The 17,116-nt window shown below is 49.9% G+C and overlaps 1 protein-coding gene across 1 annotated transcript; it reads left to right on the top strand.

Moving 5' to 3' along the window:
- The first annotated feature begins 1,548 nt into the window (after positions 1-1,548).
- ARFGAP2 (ADP ribosylation factor GTPase activating protein 2) lies at positions 1,549-16,967 on the top strand. The gene is made up of 16 exons (XM_024215085.2): positions 1,549-1,630; positions 2,156-2,274; positions 4,756-4,828; positions 5,422-5,553; positions 5,638-5,718; positions 6,575-6,677; positions 7,403-7,459; positions 8,975-9,027; positions 9,543-9,679; positions 10,317-10,448; positions 10,943-11,071; positions 11,158-11,289; positions 13,254-13,380; positions 13,536-13,629; positions 13,806-13,924; positions 14,507-16,967. The coding sequence occupies exons 1-16, from the start codon at positions 1,559-1,561 to the stop codon at positions 14,525-14,527; spliced, it is 1,581 nt and encodes a 526-aa protein (XP_024070853.2). The 5' UTR covers positions 1,549-1,558; the 3' UTR covers positions 14,528-16,967.
- The last annotated feature ends 149 nt before the right edge of the window (positions 16,968-17,116 follow it).

Here is a 17,116-nt window from a genome sequence, read left to right as displayed (position 1 = left end):
GCCGCGCCACCTGCTGGGAGGGCTCCGTGCCGCTCCGGTCGGCAGGGAGGGAAGAACGAGGGCTGCCCTGCCAGGCTTGCTACAGACCTGGCGGCTGGGGCAGACGGAGCGCGCAGCCCGCTCCCAGCAGGGCGCTCCCCTCCTCCGCGCCGCCGCCCCCTACGGGGTGGCCGGATCGGCGAACAAAAAACAAACAAACAAACAAAAAAGCGGCCGTGCCGCCCTAGGATTGGGTGGAATGCCGCCCCGTAGAATCTCGCCGCCTCAAGCATAAGCTTGCTCGGCTGGTGCCTGGAGCCGGCCCTGGCTGAAGTAGATAATATGTACACCAGATGCTTACAATATTTGGAGAAGTGGCTTAGACTGCTGGAAGACTTCTCTTCTTTCAGGAGGATTACCCTGAGTGAGACACCGAATTGGAGTGATGTGCAACCTTGTATCAAGTACCTGATCGATAAGGGGTGCAAATTGATTATATGAAGTGTTTTGATCAGGTCAGCAACCTGAAGAAGTTTACGGAAAGTTGCAATAGTGATGAAGAGTTCAGTAATTACTTGCTAGCACACCAGAAGTGGACCAAATATTTTGAGAAATCCAAAAACATTGAGTGTCATTCAGAACTGTTAAAGATTGCACAGTTCTTCTTTGCTATTCCTTCTCACAATGCAAATGTAGAGCGAATTTTTTCACTGATGCAAAGCCAGTGGACAAAGGAAAGGAACAACCTGAATGTTGAGTCTCTGAAAGGAATTCTACTTGTACAGTACAACTTCAGACAAACTTCTTGTTAAGATTTTCATGCCTTTTTAAAAAGCCATCAACCACCGCTGAGAAAAATGCAATCTACAGAGAAGTATGTGTGGACACATGAGGAGAAAGAAAACTGAAGAACTGGTGAAAGGAAAGGACTCACTACATATAAAGAAGTACAGGAAACTTTAAATAATTAAACTTCACTTTTGAGGCCATATCACTTTTTCTTATATATACTCAATATAGACGACATGTAGCGCACAACATATACAACAGTATAACAACACATTCATACAACGCGAGTTGGTAGATACTGGTGCAAATACCCCCCGTGGAGTGTCCTCTTTTTTGAATGTTCGAATAGGGTAACCCTACCATAGGTACAACCACGAGAGCAACTAGCCCTAACCCTTCCCTCGGGAGCCGAAGCCAGACCCCGCCCCCCATACTAGCCCCGCCCTCAGGGATACGAGCCCCGTGAGGCCCCGCCCCCAGAGAGACCAGCCGCCTCCCAGCTGCATCAGGGCCCGATCCCGCTCCGACCTGTGGAAGGAGAGTCCCCGGGCGCGGTTCTCCCGGGTGTCCCGGTTCGGGCAGTTTATGGCGGAACAGGCCTTGGGCATCGTCCGGCAGAGCCCCAGGGGGCTCGAAATCCCTATGCCGCCCTGACTACTCTGCCCCGGGTGTCATGGCGGCGGCGCAGGCTGTGGTTGGCCCCGGCAGGGACCCGTCGTCAGTTCCGCCCCTGCGCGGATTGGACCCGGCGGGGACCCGTCGCCCCGGTCTTGTCTGGGAAGGAGAGACCATGGCGGCGGAGCCGAGCAAGGCGGAGATTCAGACTCTGTTCAAGCGGCTGCGGGCGGCGCCGGCCAATAAGGTACCGGAGCGGGCCTGGGTCCCCGAAGCTGCTTCCTGCCTCTCCTGCTTCCGGGGACGCTGCGGGGCCCGGCCCCTGCCGGCTTGGAGGGCGGCCCCCGGATTGTGCCCCAGCCCGGCCTCGGGTGCCTGCGGCCTGGCAGAGAGACAGGCCCGTTCTCCCCTGGGCTGCCCGGCTGCTTCCCGGGTGGCGGCACCTCCGGGGCCGGTGGCCAGGCAGCCGGCCCTGGTGCTGGGGGCGGGCGGGGCGTTGCTCTGCTGGAAGTGCCCCAGCGGCCCGGGGACGTCACAGCCGGGACGGTGTGAGCGGGGGCTGGAAGCGGATGGGGGGCGGCTGCCCAGCTGCAGGGGACACTTATTATTTTAGCATTTAATCTGCCAGCTCTTCTGCTGCTGCATTCGTGTGGAAACGGGGATATGCCCCCCCCCAGCTCAGACCTCCCTGTGGCTCCTCAAACCGATGCTAGGACCACCTCTCAGACCCTCTGTGACTTCCTTACTCTTCCTCGCTCTGATTTCCCTTTAGGCCTGCTTTGACTGTGGTGCTAAGAATCCAAGCTGGGCCAGTATTTCCTATGGTGTATTTCTGTGCATTGACTGCTCTGGAGTCCACAGGTCACTGGGTGTGCACCTAAGCTTTATCAGGTTTGTATGTTTAGCACAAGAGTTGAAAGGGAGTGGGGATGCATTGTGGGGAAGGGAGAGATGTGAGTGAATGCATCCTTGATCTGCAGATCAAAACAACATTTGCTTACTTTGTCATTATTGGAATTAGCTGAGGTTTGATTAGCAGGAGGACTTCTGTCAAGCAGGAGGCACTTTATTCTCAAAAGTGCACAATTTTCTGTATAGTTTGCTGAATGTGTAACACTTTGAATTTGGCTCTCCGGTCTTTTAACATATGAAGAAACTCAGTGAAATGGTCCTCAGAGCACCAATGTGTTACGTGCATTACCCTCAAGGGAAGAGCATCTGGAGTATTCTGTGTAAGAGCTGGAATACTAGCGAAGAACTTCACCCTTTTCAGCGATATCAGTAAGAGGGGAAATGAAGAATGAAATTAGAGCTAAGATGATAAATGCCTAACTGAAATGGATAGACATAAGTGGTGTAGTTTGTGACAGGGAGATACCAGTAAGATTAAAAGAGAAAGTCTAAAAAAATGGAAGCTGTCCAGTTTTAATGTATAGTGCTCATTGTTGAGCAGCAAAGAAGAAAAATGAGCAAATGATCTGTTCCACAGAAAAGCAAATGTTGAGGCGGATGAGTGGTATAAGGAAGAAAGGCCATGTCAGGAATATGTGTGTGTGAGACTTACTCAAAGTGAGACCCATAAACAAAAGAATACAGGACCAAACCATCTGAGCCTGCATTCCCTCAAAGTCCAGTCTTGACAAATATGTGGATAAGAGAGTCCAGCAAATTAAGGCCAGCCCAAAGAATGGAGGGATGTCATAAAGGAAGAAGATGTATTAGCATGTGGTGTGATAGAGGTTGAGACACTGGACACAGCTCCCAGGGCACTTTGGAGGGCTCATAGCGCAGACCCCATTTGATGGCATTAGCTGAAGGAAGAGGAAGAGGTGGTGATGTATTGGGCCTATCCAGACCAACCTCAGCAAGGTTGATCATCACTGAACATTATGTGGTGTTTTGTTCATGTCTCAAATGATAGGACTCCCAACCTTTCCATTGCAGAGATTGTTCCTCAGCCTCACAAGTCATGCTATCTTGGTGTTTCTCATGGTATTTAAGCTTCTTAAGACGGGGACTGTCTTTTTGTTGGGTCTGTACAGTGCCTAGTGCAATGGGGTCCTGGTCTATAATTGGGGTCTCCAGGCATGATTGTGATAGAAATTACTATTTATTAGTCTAAGTTTTCCCACTTCTTTCTGTTACTCTCTCTGCTGTTTACACCCTTTGGATGTTTACAGACTGGTCTTTCCTTAAGTCATTTCTTAACTAGAGTAGACAGATTTAGCTCTTCATCTTTCTCATAACTGAGACCCTCAGCCCTTGGATCACTGTATTGCTCTTTTCTGATCTGCATCCGGTTTACCTTTTTGGCACTTGGATGCCAGAACAGAAGGTAATATTTCAGGCTCAGGTGCACATGCACCAGAGCCATGGAAGAAAGCTGTTCTCTCCCTGCTCACAGCTATGAAACCTCTGCAACCTTTTTTGGCTTGCTATAGTGAGTGACCCTCCTGTTAAACTTGCCATCTACTGTCTCCCTGAGAATTTCTACTTTCCAGGTTTCTCTCTCCATTTTTTCATACTCTGTTCCAGCATGTGTTCCTCCAGATGTGTATTAGCGTCACTTTCAGAGCAGAGTCTTGTTGTTTTCTGTCCATGTTTATAACTTTCCTAGATCTGTTTTTGTTGCATCTACCTACTACCAACAGAAGTGTCCTAAACTTGTACCTGTTTCACTGGGTCCCAGGCTAATGTCCAGATGCTCAGTACATTATCATTGCACTCTCCAAAACTTGTATGCTCTGCCCTTCAGGAGGACTTAACAGTCATTTGCTATGATGGTTGAGTAAGTGCCCTGTTGTGAGATCCACACCTATATGATATCTGACTTTCTTCCAATCAGGGCCTGGGCTGTAGCTGGTGTCTCTTTGCATACTGTTCTAGCATAGGATGGGAATGTGGATCTCGCTCTTCATTCTACTGCTAATGTTTCTGCCAGTATGCAATGCCCTTTTATTTTGAGTAGTGCCTTTCATATGGCTTGTAAACCCACCCCTATGCTTTAAAACATAATAGGATGGGCTGAATATATGTGTCTTCAGTGGTGTGGTAGGATCAAATCCTGGAGAACAGGAGATGCTGGCTGGGATCTCCCTCTGAGTGCAGTGCCAGTGGGAGACATTTTTACGTGGGCATTATATATCCAGTGTGGGGAGCGAGCCAGTGAGATCAATGACCATTACAAACTCCTCTTAACTCCAGTTACTGGGTGGGAAGTGAAATAGAAAGGCTACAGATATCCCACATGCTTCCAGAATGGTGTGACTAAATTGCAGTGAGATGTCAGGCTCTGGCTCTGCAGGCTGATACAATGCTTCTGAATCCAGGACACCTACACCTTCTTGATATAGCTGATTTGTTCTTGTACAGGTCTACAGAACTGGATTCAAACTGGAGCTGGTTCCAGCTGAGGTGTATGCAAGTGGGCAGCAATGCCAATGCGGTGAGGAATCTCTATAGGCGTTTTGTTTGATTTCCCTTTCAGTTGTGAGCATTCTCTGCTCCCTGTGTGCCCAGCTCCTCCTGACATGGCTTTCTTGGTGCTTGGGTACCATTCTCCTCTCACTCTCTCTGGATACCTGCAGGAGAAGAGAGGCACTTTCATTTTCCATCTCCAGTTAAGGGGTCAGAACAGTGACCCTGGTGGAGATTAGAGACTCCTGATATATAGGTCTGTCATTTTCCTGGATCTCCCTTACATGAGATCTGAAGGGTTTTTTTAAAGATAAGGGAGTTCTGCTCAGGAAGAGCCTAGAAGCCCTGCCCCATGCTGTGATTCAGAAGCACTCCTCCCTGGGAAGGGCTGGTAGTGAGTTCTTGAATCTCTGGATCCTGGAAGAGCAGGATCCAGGTGAAGGCGGAGTTGAACAGTAGCTGGTATATTTCTGGGGAAAAGCACTTTACTCCCCCTAGACCCCTCATTCTCTGGGAAGTTCCCTCTTCCTGTTACTGCTGCTCTCAAGTTGGTTACTGATGTCTGATGCTTGTGGGAGTTTGACTTGGCTGTCTGTAGACTGATTATCCGCTTTTCCTCAGACTGCCTTCTTCCGCCAACATGGCTGCACCACCACAGATGCCAATGCCAAGTATAATAGCAGAGCTGCCCAGATGTACAGGGAGAAGATCCGGCAGCTGGCGAGTGCTGCCATGGCCAAGTATGGCACCAGTGTAAGTGCTGACCAGCCTGTACCACAGTGGGAAAGAAGCATGATGCTGATTGCTGAGTCATATGTGATGTCTTCTTCCTTTCAGCTCCTGGTAGATGGACTGAGTGGAACCCCAGGCCATTCCCCTGAGAAGAACGATGCTGACTTCTTCATGGAGCACACGCAGGTGAGACAGATCAGCTAGATGTGGCTCTCCCTGTGGAAAGCTGCTTTGTCAGCTTGCCAGGAGCCTGCTTTCACACCTAGTTTGTACGAAAAAGGCTGATTGCAACTGAACTTGGTAATAATATGGAGCTGCAGCCTGTGAAGACTACAGTTCCCAGCCTACAGCATGGTCCAGGAATGGAGTATTGCAGACTGGAACCTCTGACTGCTGCCACTCTGCATTGTAGGTGAAGGACAGCTCTGAGCACCACTGGGGAACTCTGTCAGCTCCTTTTGGCCTATGGCCTTGTTTTGGCTACCCCTTTACTACATAGACTCTTTTTTAGACTGTTATGCCAAGGACAGGTAGCCAGCAGGAGCTTGTGTACAAATCATCCCTGCTGTTTGGAGGTCCGGGTCTGTTAGATTTGGGTTACTGCTCATAGTGGGTGGAGTAAAATGGGAACAGACCTGAAGGAATGTAGGATAGTCAGGATAGACGAGTCTTCTACCCTCCCTCAGGGAGCCAGGTGGGGGTTATCCCCTCAAATATGGGAAGTCCTTCATCTCAGTCTAAATTGTGATGGCATCCCTGGTTTATCTATCTCTTGAATGAGACCTCTTGTCTCCCCTACCCCACTGCATCCAGCTCAGCTCCATTCTCCCTCACTGGTGATTTCTTGGAACTCCTGAGGGAATGCTGACTGGCCCCTAACGTCATCAGTGTCTCCGGAGAAACTATGATGTGTGCATGGATACATGTTATTCTCTTTCGATCTATAACTGGGTGGAGTCACTATTCACCTGGGGTGGGATTGGTAACTGTACTGGGTCATTTATCCCTTTGAGACTCATTGTAGCATGTTTCAACCTTTAAGCTTTCCGGTACCTGGGATGTGGCAGAGGCTGGTCAGAATCCAACATTGTCCTCAATGGAGTCTGAGAGAGCAGCAAAGCCATTGGAAAACAGCGAGATGCCACGTGAGTTCACTGCTAAACAGCTTCTCTTCCAGTAAAGAATCTCACTGGGCTGGGGTTGGAAAGGCTCAGATTCTCCCTTGCTCCCTGCATGGGCAATGAGTGGAGGTTCCATGCAACATAGTGTTGGAGTTCCGGTGAAATGGATATGTCTGGGAAACCCATTCTGCTCCCAGATCAGAGAGATTGTGCAGTTCTTCGCTCTCCTTGCAGCATGTGCATGGAAACAGGATCTTTATGACTCGGGGTTTGCCTGACCTGTTTTCTTGGTGCCCATCTGCAGATCTCAGAATCATTTCTACTATAGCCTTCTTCACTGTCCCTCGCAATAGATGGGGTCTGCATATGGGGTGCATGGAGCAGGGGCAGGTGAACCTGTTTCCAGGTAGATGTTGCAGGGAGGGAAGGGAGCCACAGAGCATCAGGGATGTGGAAGAAGTGCTGCTCTTTGAAAGAGCTTCATATATTTCCCTGTAAACTGGCGCTCAATGGTTTCTTCACTCCCTTAATGAAGAAATTTTTAGAAGGAGTAACTTGCTGAATGAAGACCCTATGTCAGCTGCTGTGAAGAGTCATTTGTGCTCTGCGGATGTTGCAGCTTTCTGAGAAACATCTGGAATGCATCTGTTAGGGTAGGGGTACTGTGAGCCCCCTGTCAGGCGGGAGAGGCTGTAAATCTGTAATCTTCTTTCCTCACTATAGTCTGACTGCTCATCTTGTCTCCATAGAGTCCAACCAAGGCCCATCTATTGACCTGTTGAGTACGTCTCCTAAAGCTCCTCTGGGTAAGTGAGAGAGCCTTCTGGTTTCTCCTACATCAGTGCCTGTCCTCTCCCTGTTACCCTGTCCCTGAATCATTCTTGTTTGGCTCTAGCTGGCTCTGGGCCTGGCACAGTAGCTGTCTGTGCAGGTTTTCTCTAGTGAGGTCAGTAGAGCTGGAACTGGCTTGAGACCATTCTTAGTTCTGTAATAGGAATTTATCCTCCTGTGGAGTCTGCCCTCGGGGATCTGTTGTTGGCTTTCCAATCACATTGTGCTCTTGGCTCTCGTTAAGTTACCCAGAGGCCCAGGCTCTGCAGTCATTGATTCCACTCTATGTACTGGAGACTTCCTGCCCCGTTCACCCTCCCCTTCCAAATTTAAACAGGCATCTCATTCCCAACAGTTTGCTCCCATTGTAGGGTTTAGCACAGGTGACTAGAGCTTGACTGCCCTAGGGACACTCTCGTAACTTTCTAGGAACCCAATGACAGCATATAACTGGCATACAATCAGCTCACTTCAGCCTCTTCTTCAGTATGGAGGTGTGGCCGACAGGGACGGCAGGTCCCACATACTGTCCTCCATCTGGCTCTGTAGTGTGTGGCCGGAGCCGGCATCTCCCTATTAGGAAGTGTGTGTGCTCCTGGCCTGCACTGTGCCCAGGCCTGTTGTAAACCTTAGTCCAAGAGTAAACCTTTCACTCCCCGTGTTTTTCTCTCCCTCAGACGCGTCCATGTGTCTGTCTGCACAAGGGTCTGCTCCTGCCAGAGGTAACTGGCTAACAAATAGCCTGCACTGGCTGCTTGTGGCACCTCTGCCTGCCCTCGGCTGTGATTCTGCCTTCAGCCCTAATGTTAGCTTCCTGGGCAGCAGAGTACATCCAAACTTCTGCCCCTGAAGTGGCAGATTCCAGGTGGAAGGAAGGGTGTGAGAGAAGCTGCTGGCTGCCTCTCTGCCCCATTGGGCTTTAGGACCCAACTAGCCTCCCGGGCACAGTGGGTCAGTGCCCCCTCCAGATGTCTCCCTGCAACCACGGGCACAGCTATGCTTCCTGTTGCTTGGACTCTTCTGGCTTTCTGGATGACTCTCCCTAGAGGCATCTGTGGTGGGCACCGACCCCTCTTCCCCCACCTCTCCCTGGTGCTGCCTTTCCTTTCTGAGACACTGCTGGAGCTCTCCCAACAGACAGATTGAGTCTTTGTCCATTGACCCCACCTTCACCACCAAATACAGGACACCAGCTGCATGACATGTCACTTACTGGTGCAGCCAGAACTTCCCTCAGAGTGACATGCCTCCCATCCAGGCCCAGCCTGTGTGCCTGGAGCTTCTCATTCTTCATGGTGGTCTCACTGCTTCATTCTTGGCTCGGTGAAGTCACCCGGGCTGTGCTGTGAAACTGCATGATGTGCCCTGGACTTTGTTGCAGCTGGGCTGTGGATTTTTGTGTGTGGGCTGCCGCCCGGGCTGTTATGTACTAACCCCAGCTTGTTGAGTGCTTTCACTCCTGCTCACTCACTCCTTCCTTCCTGTTCCAGAACTAAAATCTTCCCTCATCGGAAAGAAGAAGCCAGGCACTGCCAAGAAAGGGGTATGTCTGAGCTCCTGTTACGGGGGCTCTCCCTTGCACCTGCTGCATCCCTGCTTTCCTTCTGCTGGTCCCGGCTTGTTCCCTGGCACCTCGCTTTGCTACCCTTTTGAGGCTGCCTCTGAACCTGGCCCTCCTTCTGAGGTGTCTGATGCCTGCTGATGAAACCTTTTCTTTCTGCCTGATTAGCCAATTGATGAGGCTCTGCTCTACCGGTTCTTCCTCCCCCTGCACACTCAATGCCTTGCTAAGATGAAGGCAGTGAAACTATCAAGCCTTGTGGTATTGTGAGTACCATAGGTGGGCCCAGAATGCCCCTGGCTAATCCCATACTGCACTGCACAAGTAGTTCAGTTCACTCTCTGAGTGCTCTCCCTCTCCTCTGAAACATCAGTCGCTTGCTGCTACGTGGTGTGGGGCACTGAACCAGAAAAGCTGAAGGCCTGATGTGCTGGGTATTTCTGATGGGCCCTGGATGTCTTAGGGAGAAATTCTCACTCTGGGTCTGTTTTATCCAGCTGGGTGCAAAAAAGGGGCTTGGAGCCCAGAAAGTGAGCAGCCAGAGCTTCAGTGAGATAGAGCGACAAGCCCAGGTGGCTGAGAAGCTGAGGGAGCAGCAGTCGGTGGAGTCGAGGAAACAAGCTGAGGAGTCCATGTGAGTGTCAAGCACTGGGGAAGCCATGGTCGTGGGCTGAATACTTGCTTGCCAGGGCAATGAAATTGGCATGAGGTTGATGCTCTCTACCCTGAGAACTCTTAGCCTGTAGGTGCTGAACAAGCAGCAAGGTAGCTCTCTGGGCAGGAGCAGGAGGTCATCTGAAGTAGGAGTTGTCCCTCCAGCAAGGCAGAAGCAGCATTGCTTGACTGTATTTGATTCAGTGCCTCTGAAAGGGGTTTGGGTGGGTAGATGTGGCAGTTCCCTGGTGCTTCATTGATTCTGGCTCTGTTCCACTAATGCCATTTTTGGGCCTGATCCAAAGACTGGGCTGGGATCAGGACCTGCTGTCTGTGCTCAAAGACTTTATACACTAATTAAAAATATGTCTCTTATAAGAAAGTGAACACAATATGAAATCCTAGTGTAGATCAAGCTACATTGAAAAAACTACAGCATGCCCTTTCTATGCTAGGATTTTACAATGTGATTGCTTTGTCATTGCATAAACCTACCGTTCCCAGTGTAGATGTGACCAGAGTGATTTCACCCACCCCCACACACACAACACCACTGCTCCACAGTATCCACCTTGGGGGAGAGGTGACCTTGTATTCACTACTGTTGTTTCCTTTAGAGTCACTTCAATGCGACTGGCCTATCAGGAGTTGCAGATCGATCGGAAGAAGGAGGAAAAGAAACTTCAGAACCTGGAAGGGAAGAAACGCGAACAAGCTGAGAGACTGGGCATGGGATTGGTGTCCAGAAGGTATTTATTTTGGGGATGCTTGGGGTGGTACTTTGCTGCAGGAAAGACTATCTGGGGATACTTTGCTCTGGCTTAGATTTGTGCGGAAGCTTGCTGCCATCTTAACAGATAAGTGTTTGAATTTTGATTCAGAATGCCTGTGTGATGAGCCGTGGCTGGAATCACTTCCATCCCTGGAGAGGATGAGGTGGGCCCTGTACTCTACTCAAAGCCTGGCACCCTATAGGTCTCTGACCCCGGGCCTCATTGGCGGCATTTGCCATCCTACATCATTGGGTTATGGGGAGGTGAAATAACACTTGGTATCTCAGTCCAATTGCATCATGGGATGGTGCTGGAGCCAGGCTGTACTGGCTCGGGATTCTTAGCACCCTCATCTTCTCAGGGTCGGCCTGTTCTAGTTGAAGCAAGATGCTGTAGGGTTGCGTGGATGTTGCCACGCCCTGGTTGGGGGTTCCTGAAGCTTGAGCCTTGACTCCCTGCCTTGTTGTTAGTTCTGTGTCTCACTCCGTGCTGTCCGAGATGCAAGTGATTGAGCAGGAGACACCAGTGGCTGCGAAATCTTCTCGCTCCCAGCTGGACTTGTTTGAAGATGCCGGAGGCTTCACATCTGGACCCCCCAAGTAAGGTTGAGCCTCATTGTGGTCTTTGGCTTAGTCCTGGGTTTTTTATGGCTGACCTAGCTGAGTCCCATGTGCTTGGTCCCTAGGTACAAAGATAATCCCTTCTCACTGGGAGATGCCTTCGGCTCGCGATGGGAAACAGATTCCTCCTGGGGTGTTGACAAAGGGGAGGAGGAGGCCACAGTGACCATCTCCAGCATCCGGCCCATTGGAGAGAGGTAAAGGGCACCACCTTGCTGCTGCTGGAGTTCAGACTCTGGATCCAAGGGGCGGGCCTTGCAGTGAGGTGGAACTAGGCTGGTGTCCGAGGGGGAGCCAGGCTAGTGACAGTGTCTGTGTCCAAACACAGATGATTAAACCCCAGCCCCACAAGCCTCTCCCATGCCTCGCGCTATGAGCAGGATCTATGGAAACCTCATCTCCATGGGTACAGCAACCAAAAACAAAATTTAGTCCTCGGTGTGTCACACAGAGGAGTCCTTTGGGCTAGGTCACTGAGGCAGGAAGTACCCAGTATCTACACTGGCTCCTTAGTGAAAGGGACTCTGGCCTTTGACTCTCCTAACAGGGAAGCCCATGGCCTAGCGACACAATGGGAACTCTTGTACTGATCTCAAGGACCAAAAGAGTTAAAGGTGTTTTATAAACTTCCACTGTCCAACATTAGAATAGTGATGCTTAAGTTTGGGGGTTCTTTCTACAGCAGCCTTGGTTTTACTTGGTTCCTTGGCAAACACCCAAAAGCATTCATTCCAGTGTTGAAAGTTCAGGGATCAAATCCAAGGAATTATAACAAAAACATTTACAGTGAAACTGGAATTGCAAAACAAACTTAATTAAATCTATTAAAATCTTTCTTTTTGGAGGCAAAATGTCAGAGCCTCTTATTTTCAAAACAACCTTTTTTGATGAAAAAGAAAGGGTTAGTTGTACTCTGTCCTGTGGTATAAAGGATGTTTGCTTCTCTTCTAACAGACACAAGGTGGAGGAAAGGGAATAGAAACAGTAAGAGAAATATAGCTGCTGTTGATGGTTTTTTGGAATACTGGATGGCTGGTCAATTATGACTACGTGCTTTGGCTGTTAGGCTGACCACAGCGCCGGTTGCTTGGACGCCAGTTTGTTCTGGTCAGGGATGTCCCCTGATTGGGTCTTGTTTCCTTAGACTGGGCAGGATTGTGGTCATCTCATCTTGGTGTGCTGATGCAGTGCAGTTGATTTCAGGATTTGGTGAAAAGCTGAGAGTGAGAGAGAGGATAGGAGGAAGGAAGGGGGGTAGAAAATAACACGCAAGGAAGGCAGGCAGCACATGATCTTACCTAATTGCCAGCAGCACTGCATAGGCTGGAATCCCCACTGATGGGCTGAGGACTGGATGGCATGATGATATGATTTTCAGGACTCACAAGTGAAAAACAAAGTTCCTTGAACAAGAGCAAAGCCTAATGGCCTTCCTCTTAGGAAGAAAGTCTTTCAGTTTGGTCTGCTCCTTCTGTCTGAGGGTCAGGGAAGATAAGACGAGACAAGCTGGGGATGTAAGGTAGGACAGGAGAGCGATTTGTTTATTTTCAAAGTCTCTCTTCAAGAACCCCCCAAAAGGGGGAAAACTTGGTGGCATAGTTCTTTTTTCCCCCACTCATTATTTTGTCCACCAATCAGGCCTAGTGTCCACCACGCCAGTTTTGGTTCATTAACTTCCGGATCCACATCTTCTGTTTTTACCAACCATGGTTTCAACAGTCCTTGAACCATATCAGCAGGCCCTTTTTTGTTTGCACTGATCCAGTTTCTCTGTATGGTTCTCTTGCACTTGTTTAATAACATTCATTATTGAAAACAACGTGACCTATTTTCCATGATTAATTTTAAAACAGGCAGAAAGTTATGGGTTATTGTGACATTTATTTATGAACTTACCCATACTTTTTATATTTGAGCTACAATTGGGGTAAATTTTTAGGGCTACTAATCACAACAGAACCTCATGACCACCAGTCAAACTCAGCTTTGCTAAACTGCCCTCCTGATGGGGGGGGATCAGCAGTGGCTCTTGCCTGTGGCTTTGTAGGTTTGCTTTGAGCAATGTGGGTGTCAGCAGAGTGGAGCTGATAAGCTGCCTTCCTTGCTGCTTCAGTGAGCACAAAGATTTAGTGAGGTCTCTCTCCTGTCTCATCTCCCTCAGACCCACCAATAGGAGGGAGGCAGAGAGCAGGACATCTGCAGTGGAATCAAATGAAGCTCGGCAGAAGTTCGCTGGGGCCAAAGCCATCTCCTCAGATATGTTCTTTGGGCGGGAAGCAGATGCTGAGGTAAGTGTCACACTTACTCCCGCACCTGTCTTTCCTGCTGTACTTGGGCTGGTACTTGTCCCCTGGCCTGACTCTCTCCCATCCTGTCTCAAGCCCTGGTTTTATCCCTTTTTGTTGTAGCTGAGTCTGAGTCTTCTGCTTTCTCCTTGATGCAGTATGAAGCCAGGTCTCGATTGCAGCAGCTCTCTAGCAGCAGTGCCATCAGCTCTGCAGACCTCTTTGGGGAGGCTGAGAACACACACTCGGCAGGTTTGTTAGTACCTAGCGAAGGGAGGGGAGCGGGCAGACAATGGCAGACTCCTGGATCTAAGCCTAGAAGGGTCATGGCTGAGGGGCTGCTATGGAGCTGAATAAGCAGGGCCTGCTGGGAGTGGGCTATTCTTGCCCTCAGACCCCAACCCACCCCTTTTGCTGGCTCTTGGCAGGTGGTGTGTCAATTGGGAACGTGCTGCCTGCAGCTGACATCACCCAGTTCAAGCAAGGAGTAAAATCTGTTGCTGGCAAGATGGCCGTCCTAGCCAACGGTGTGATGAACTCTCTCCAGGTGAGGCAGGGGTGTTCCTCACTATGGCCAGGGGTGGGGATCTGAGAGTCCTACCTACTGGGCATGTTCAGATGAACAGCAGGGTAATTGAGTTGAATTTGCACACTATGGATTTCAGCCTCCTAGTTCTTGCCTCATCTGCAGGAAGCTGTCTTCCCTTGTCCCCTGCTTGGGCTGTGCATATGCACAGTGGGTTTGCAGGGATCAGTTCCTGTGCAGGCATTTTCATGCTACAGTTAATGACAGCTGCCCTCCAGTAGCTGAGACCATTCCATGCCACTGTAGTAATCTGTTTTGGGGCTGATTTGAGAGCACCTTCTTGTGCTGGTAAAGAAGACCCTTTATTGCCCTTAGGTCTCCTTCCCCACATAGTGCATCCCTGGGCAGAGTCCTCCAGGGTGGGGCTGCTTTCCTCTGACCTGCCCTTTGGCCTGGCATCCCAAGTGTTTGTGGTTAGCTCTGTGCTGGTCTGTCTCTCAAGTCCCTAGGAATGTTAAACATCACAGGGTGTCCCTATCTCCATCTGTCTCCTCAGAATGTGAGTGGTTGGGACAGTGACTCAGGGTGTGTTTCCTTCCTCAGGATCGCTATGGCTCATATTGATGACCCAGGGACTGCAGCTCAGATGAATGCCAGCGAGAGGCACCAGTCTCACCTTGAGTTGCTTGGAGTTATGCTGCAGGATTCTGTTTGTTTGTCTGGGGCGGGGTGGGTGAGGTCAACAGAAACAGAAAGGGATGAGGAGATGCCCATGCCCAACATCCTTTCCAAATAGCTCTGGAGTCTCATCTGTATTAGAACCAATATGCCCTCAAACCGAACCTTCAGCCGCTAGGGTGGGAGGCCTTGTCTCAGAAACCCCACATTGCTCTGAACTGTGAGACAGGAGGTGCAGGTAGCTCCAGCCTGCACTGGCCCATAGCTTGTTGTCTCAGCAAGTGACTCTGTTTAGGGAGTTCCCACTTGCCCCCTGTCATCAGGTCCACAAGGAAATGGCCCCCATGTGTCTTGCTCAGTGCTGTCACCCCTTCTCCATACACAGGCTAGTATGGCTGGGGAGGGAAGCTCCATTCAGTCACCACATGGCAGGAGCAGTGGGAAATAGCAGTAAATGTTGTTGTGAAAATAACATTGGGTTTTCCTAGGACCTGCAGGAATCTGTTTCGGTAGCCTAGTAAGTGGGAGCATCTCCCTTCTGTAAATTAAGTCACACTTACTGATGTTTCTGTAAATCAGCATAGAAGAATAACCCCAGCAAAACAAGAACTTAGTCTTGTTACATCAGGAGGCCAAGCTTAGGCCTGGACTCCAGAGGGAGCTGAGCATTGCAGAGGTATCTGCAGGCTAGGTGTAGAAACCCAGGATGTCTTGTTTCCCAGGCACACCTCTTACTCAGCTTCTTCCAGCTAAGTTGGGGCTGTGATAGGGTTGCCAGTTTTGGTTGGACATGTTCCTGGAGTGTTCATCACATGACATTATCTTTAATTAAAGACTAATCTTTAATTCCTGGAGACTCCAGGACAATATTGGAGGGTTGGCAACCCTAGGCTGTGCTTGCTCTGCTTGAGGAACAGATCAGAGCCTCTTGGGGGGTGAGGTGGCCTGGGGCACAGAGAGGAATTGTATAATGTCTAGTGTCAAAGCACCTTGCCTTCTGATGGCTCTCTGCTCCCGATCAGGAAGTGTCAACAATGTTAATACTCACAGCTCTCCCCTAGAGGGGGCCCTTGAGGGCTGGGCTGAAGCCACTCAGCAATGAAAAAAGGGCTCAACACTCTTACAAATGAAAACTAAAATTCTGTGTGGAAATGGAGGCAGTAGCCATTTGTTCTACTGGCCCAACTTCCACTCAGAGCAATTCAGCCAGCGTAGCTCTACCCAGGGCCAAGTACCCCAGGTGTGCTGGGCCTCCCAGACTGGTTTGCACTGACTTCTTATGCTTGAATTTCATGCCCCAGCCCCCTCTTTGGTTCCACTTGTTCTGTGCACACGGAGATGGAACAGCACAAGCTGGACCCTGTTCCTCCCAGCACAGCGGTTCTGGGCCTTTTCCTTTTTGAAGTCACTTTAGCTGAGTAACCCTCTCTGTGGGTAGAAGAGGCAAGGGGCATTCCCCTTTCCTTTCCCTCCCAACAATGCTGCTTTGATGCCCAAGTAGCAGGGGCGTGGCACCAGCCAGGAGCATAGTGCAGAGTATGCTGAACCTCTGTGTGCAGCACACCTACCTGGAGCTTCCCTCGGTTGAGTTCCTTCATGCTGTACTACTGAAGGGCAGGATCTCTTCATTTTGCTGAATTCTCCCCTAATTTTAACATGGGAATTAAATTATGGTCCAATACAGTTCTGTTTTTTTTTTTTTTCCTGAGTACTTGTTGGCAGAGGAACAGCTATGGATGGTCCTCACCTGTGCAGACTCCCCTATGAGTCTGTCAACCTGTAAGGTGTAGCAGCACAGTGGCTACAGGTTGGACCTAATTCCCCTGTAGGGGCAGTGACTGTTTCCCTTTCACATTCTAATGTGTGTTTGGTGCCTAGGTCCTACAGTGATGGGGAGATTTGCTGGAGGGGGGAAAGCTCTAGCCATCTGATTTAAAGGCCTAGCAGGTCTTACCCACCCTCCTTTCTGTGGTTGTTCATTGTACAGTGCAGACACCCAACTTTAACTTGTACAGCTGCAGGATCTGAGGATCTGCCTGCCTTGCCTTCCTGCAGTTCTCTCCTATCCCCTGTGCACCTCCTCCAGATCCTGCTCACTGGGCTCTGAAATATGCACTGATGCTTAGATTTTAACTATTAAAATTGTCTTGGAGCAAAGCAGCGGCAGCCTCTCCAGCTACTCCCTGTCTGAGGGAGAGGATGGCAAAGGCTGGTGCTATGGCCTGGTGCTCCTTCTGCTCTGAGATGGGAAGGGATTACTCTTCTCTGGACTGTTCGTATTATTTAGAAGATAATAGTATTAATGAGCTGTTTGTGGCCGGGCTTGGGGCTCAGCGGTATGAGGGGGAGTGAAGTGGAACTCTTTCCTTCAACTAAATTAAATCAAATACCTGTATGTTCTCTGGCTCGTCTCTTTCTAGAATGGGTCTGGGGTGCTGGGTGGGTTTGTGCAGGGAGGTGTGAGAGGGAGCAGGCTTGAGCAAATGTGGGCAGCTCCCCCTTCTGTAACATGGGCTACATGAGGGATGCTCTGTA

This window comes from Terrapene carolina, unplaced genomic scaffold (assembly GCF_002925995.2).
Source record: "Terrapene carolina triunguis isolate 2854851 unplaced genomic scaffold, T_m_triunguis-2.0 Scaffold96, whole genome shotgun sequence".
In the NCBI taxonomy this organism is placed as follows: Eukaryota; Metazoa; Chordata; order Testudines; family Emydidae; genus Terrapene; species Terrapene triunguis.
This window is presented reverse-complemented; position numbering and strand designations above follow the sequence as displayed.

What these genes read in the sequence shown, in the direction of transcription:
- ARFGAP2 (XM_024215085.2), top strand. Translation starts at nt 1,559, where the DNA reads ATGGCGGCGGAGCCGAGCAAGGCGGAGATTCAGACTCTGTTCAAGCGG. An exon ending in GTCTCCTAAAGCTCCTCTGG is followed by an intron (nt 7,460 to 8,974) that starts GTAAGTGAGAGA and finishes TTCCTGTTCCAG; the next exon opens with AACTAAAATCTTCCCTCATC. An exon ending in GTGTGATGAACTCTCTCCAG is followed by an intron (nt 13,925 to 14,506) that starts GTGAGGCAGGGG and finishes TTCCTTCCTCAG; the next exon opens with GATCGCTATGGCTCATATTG.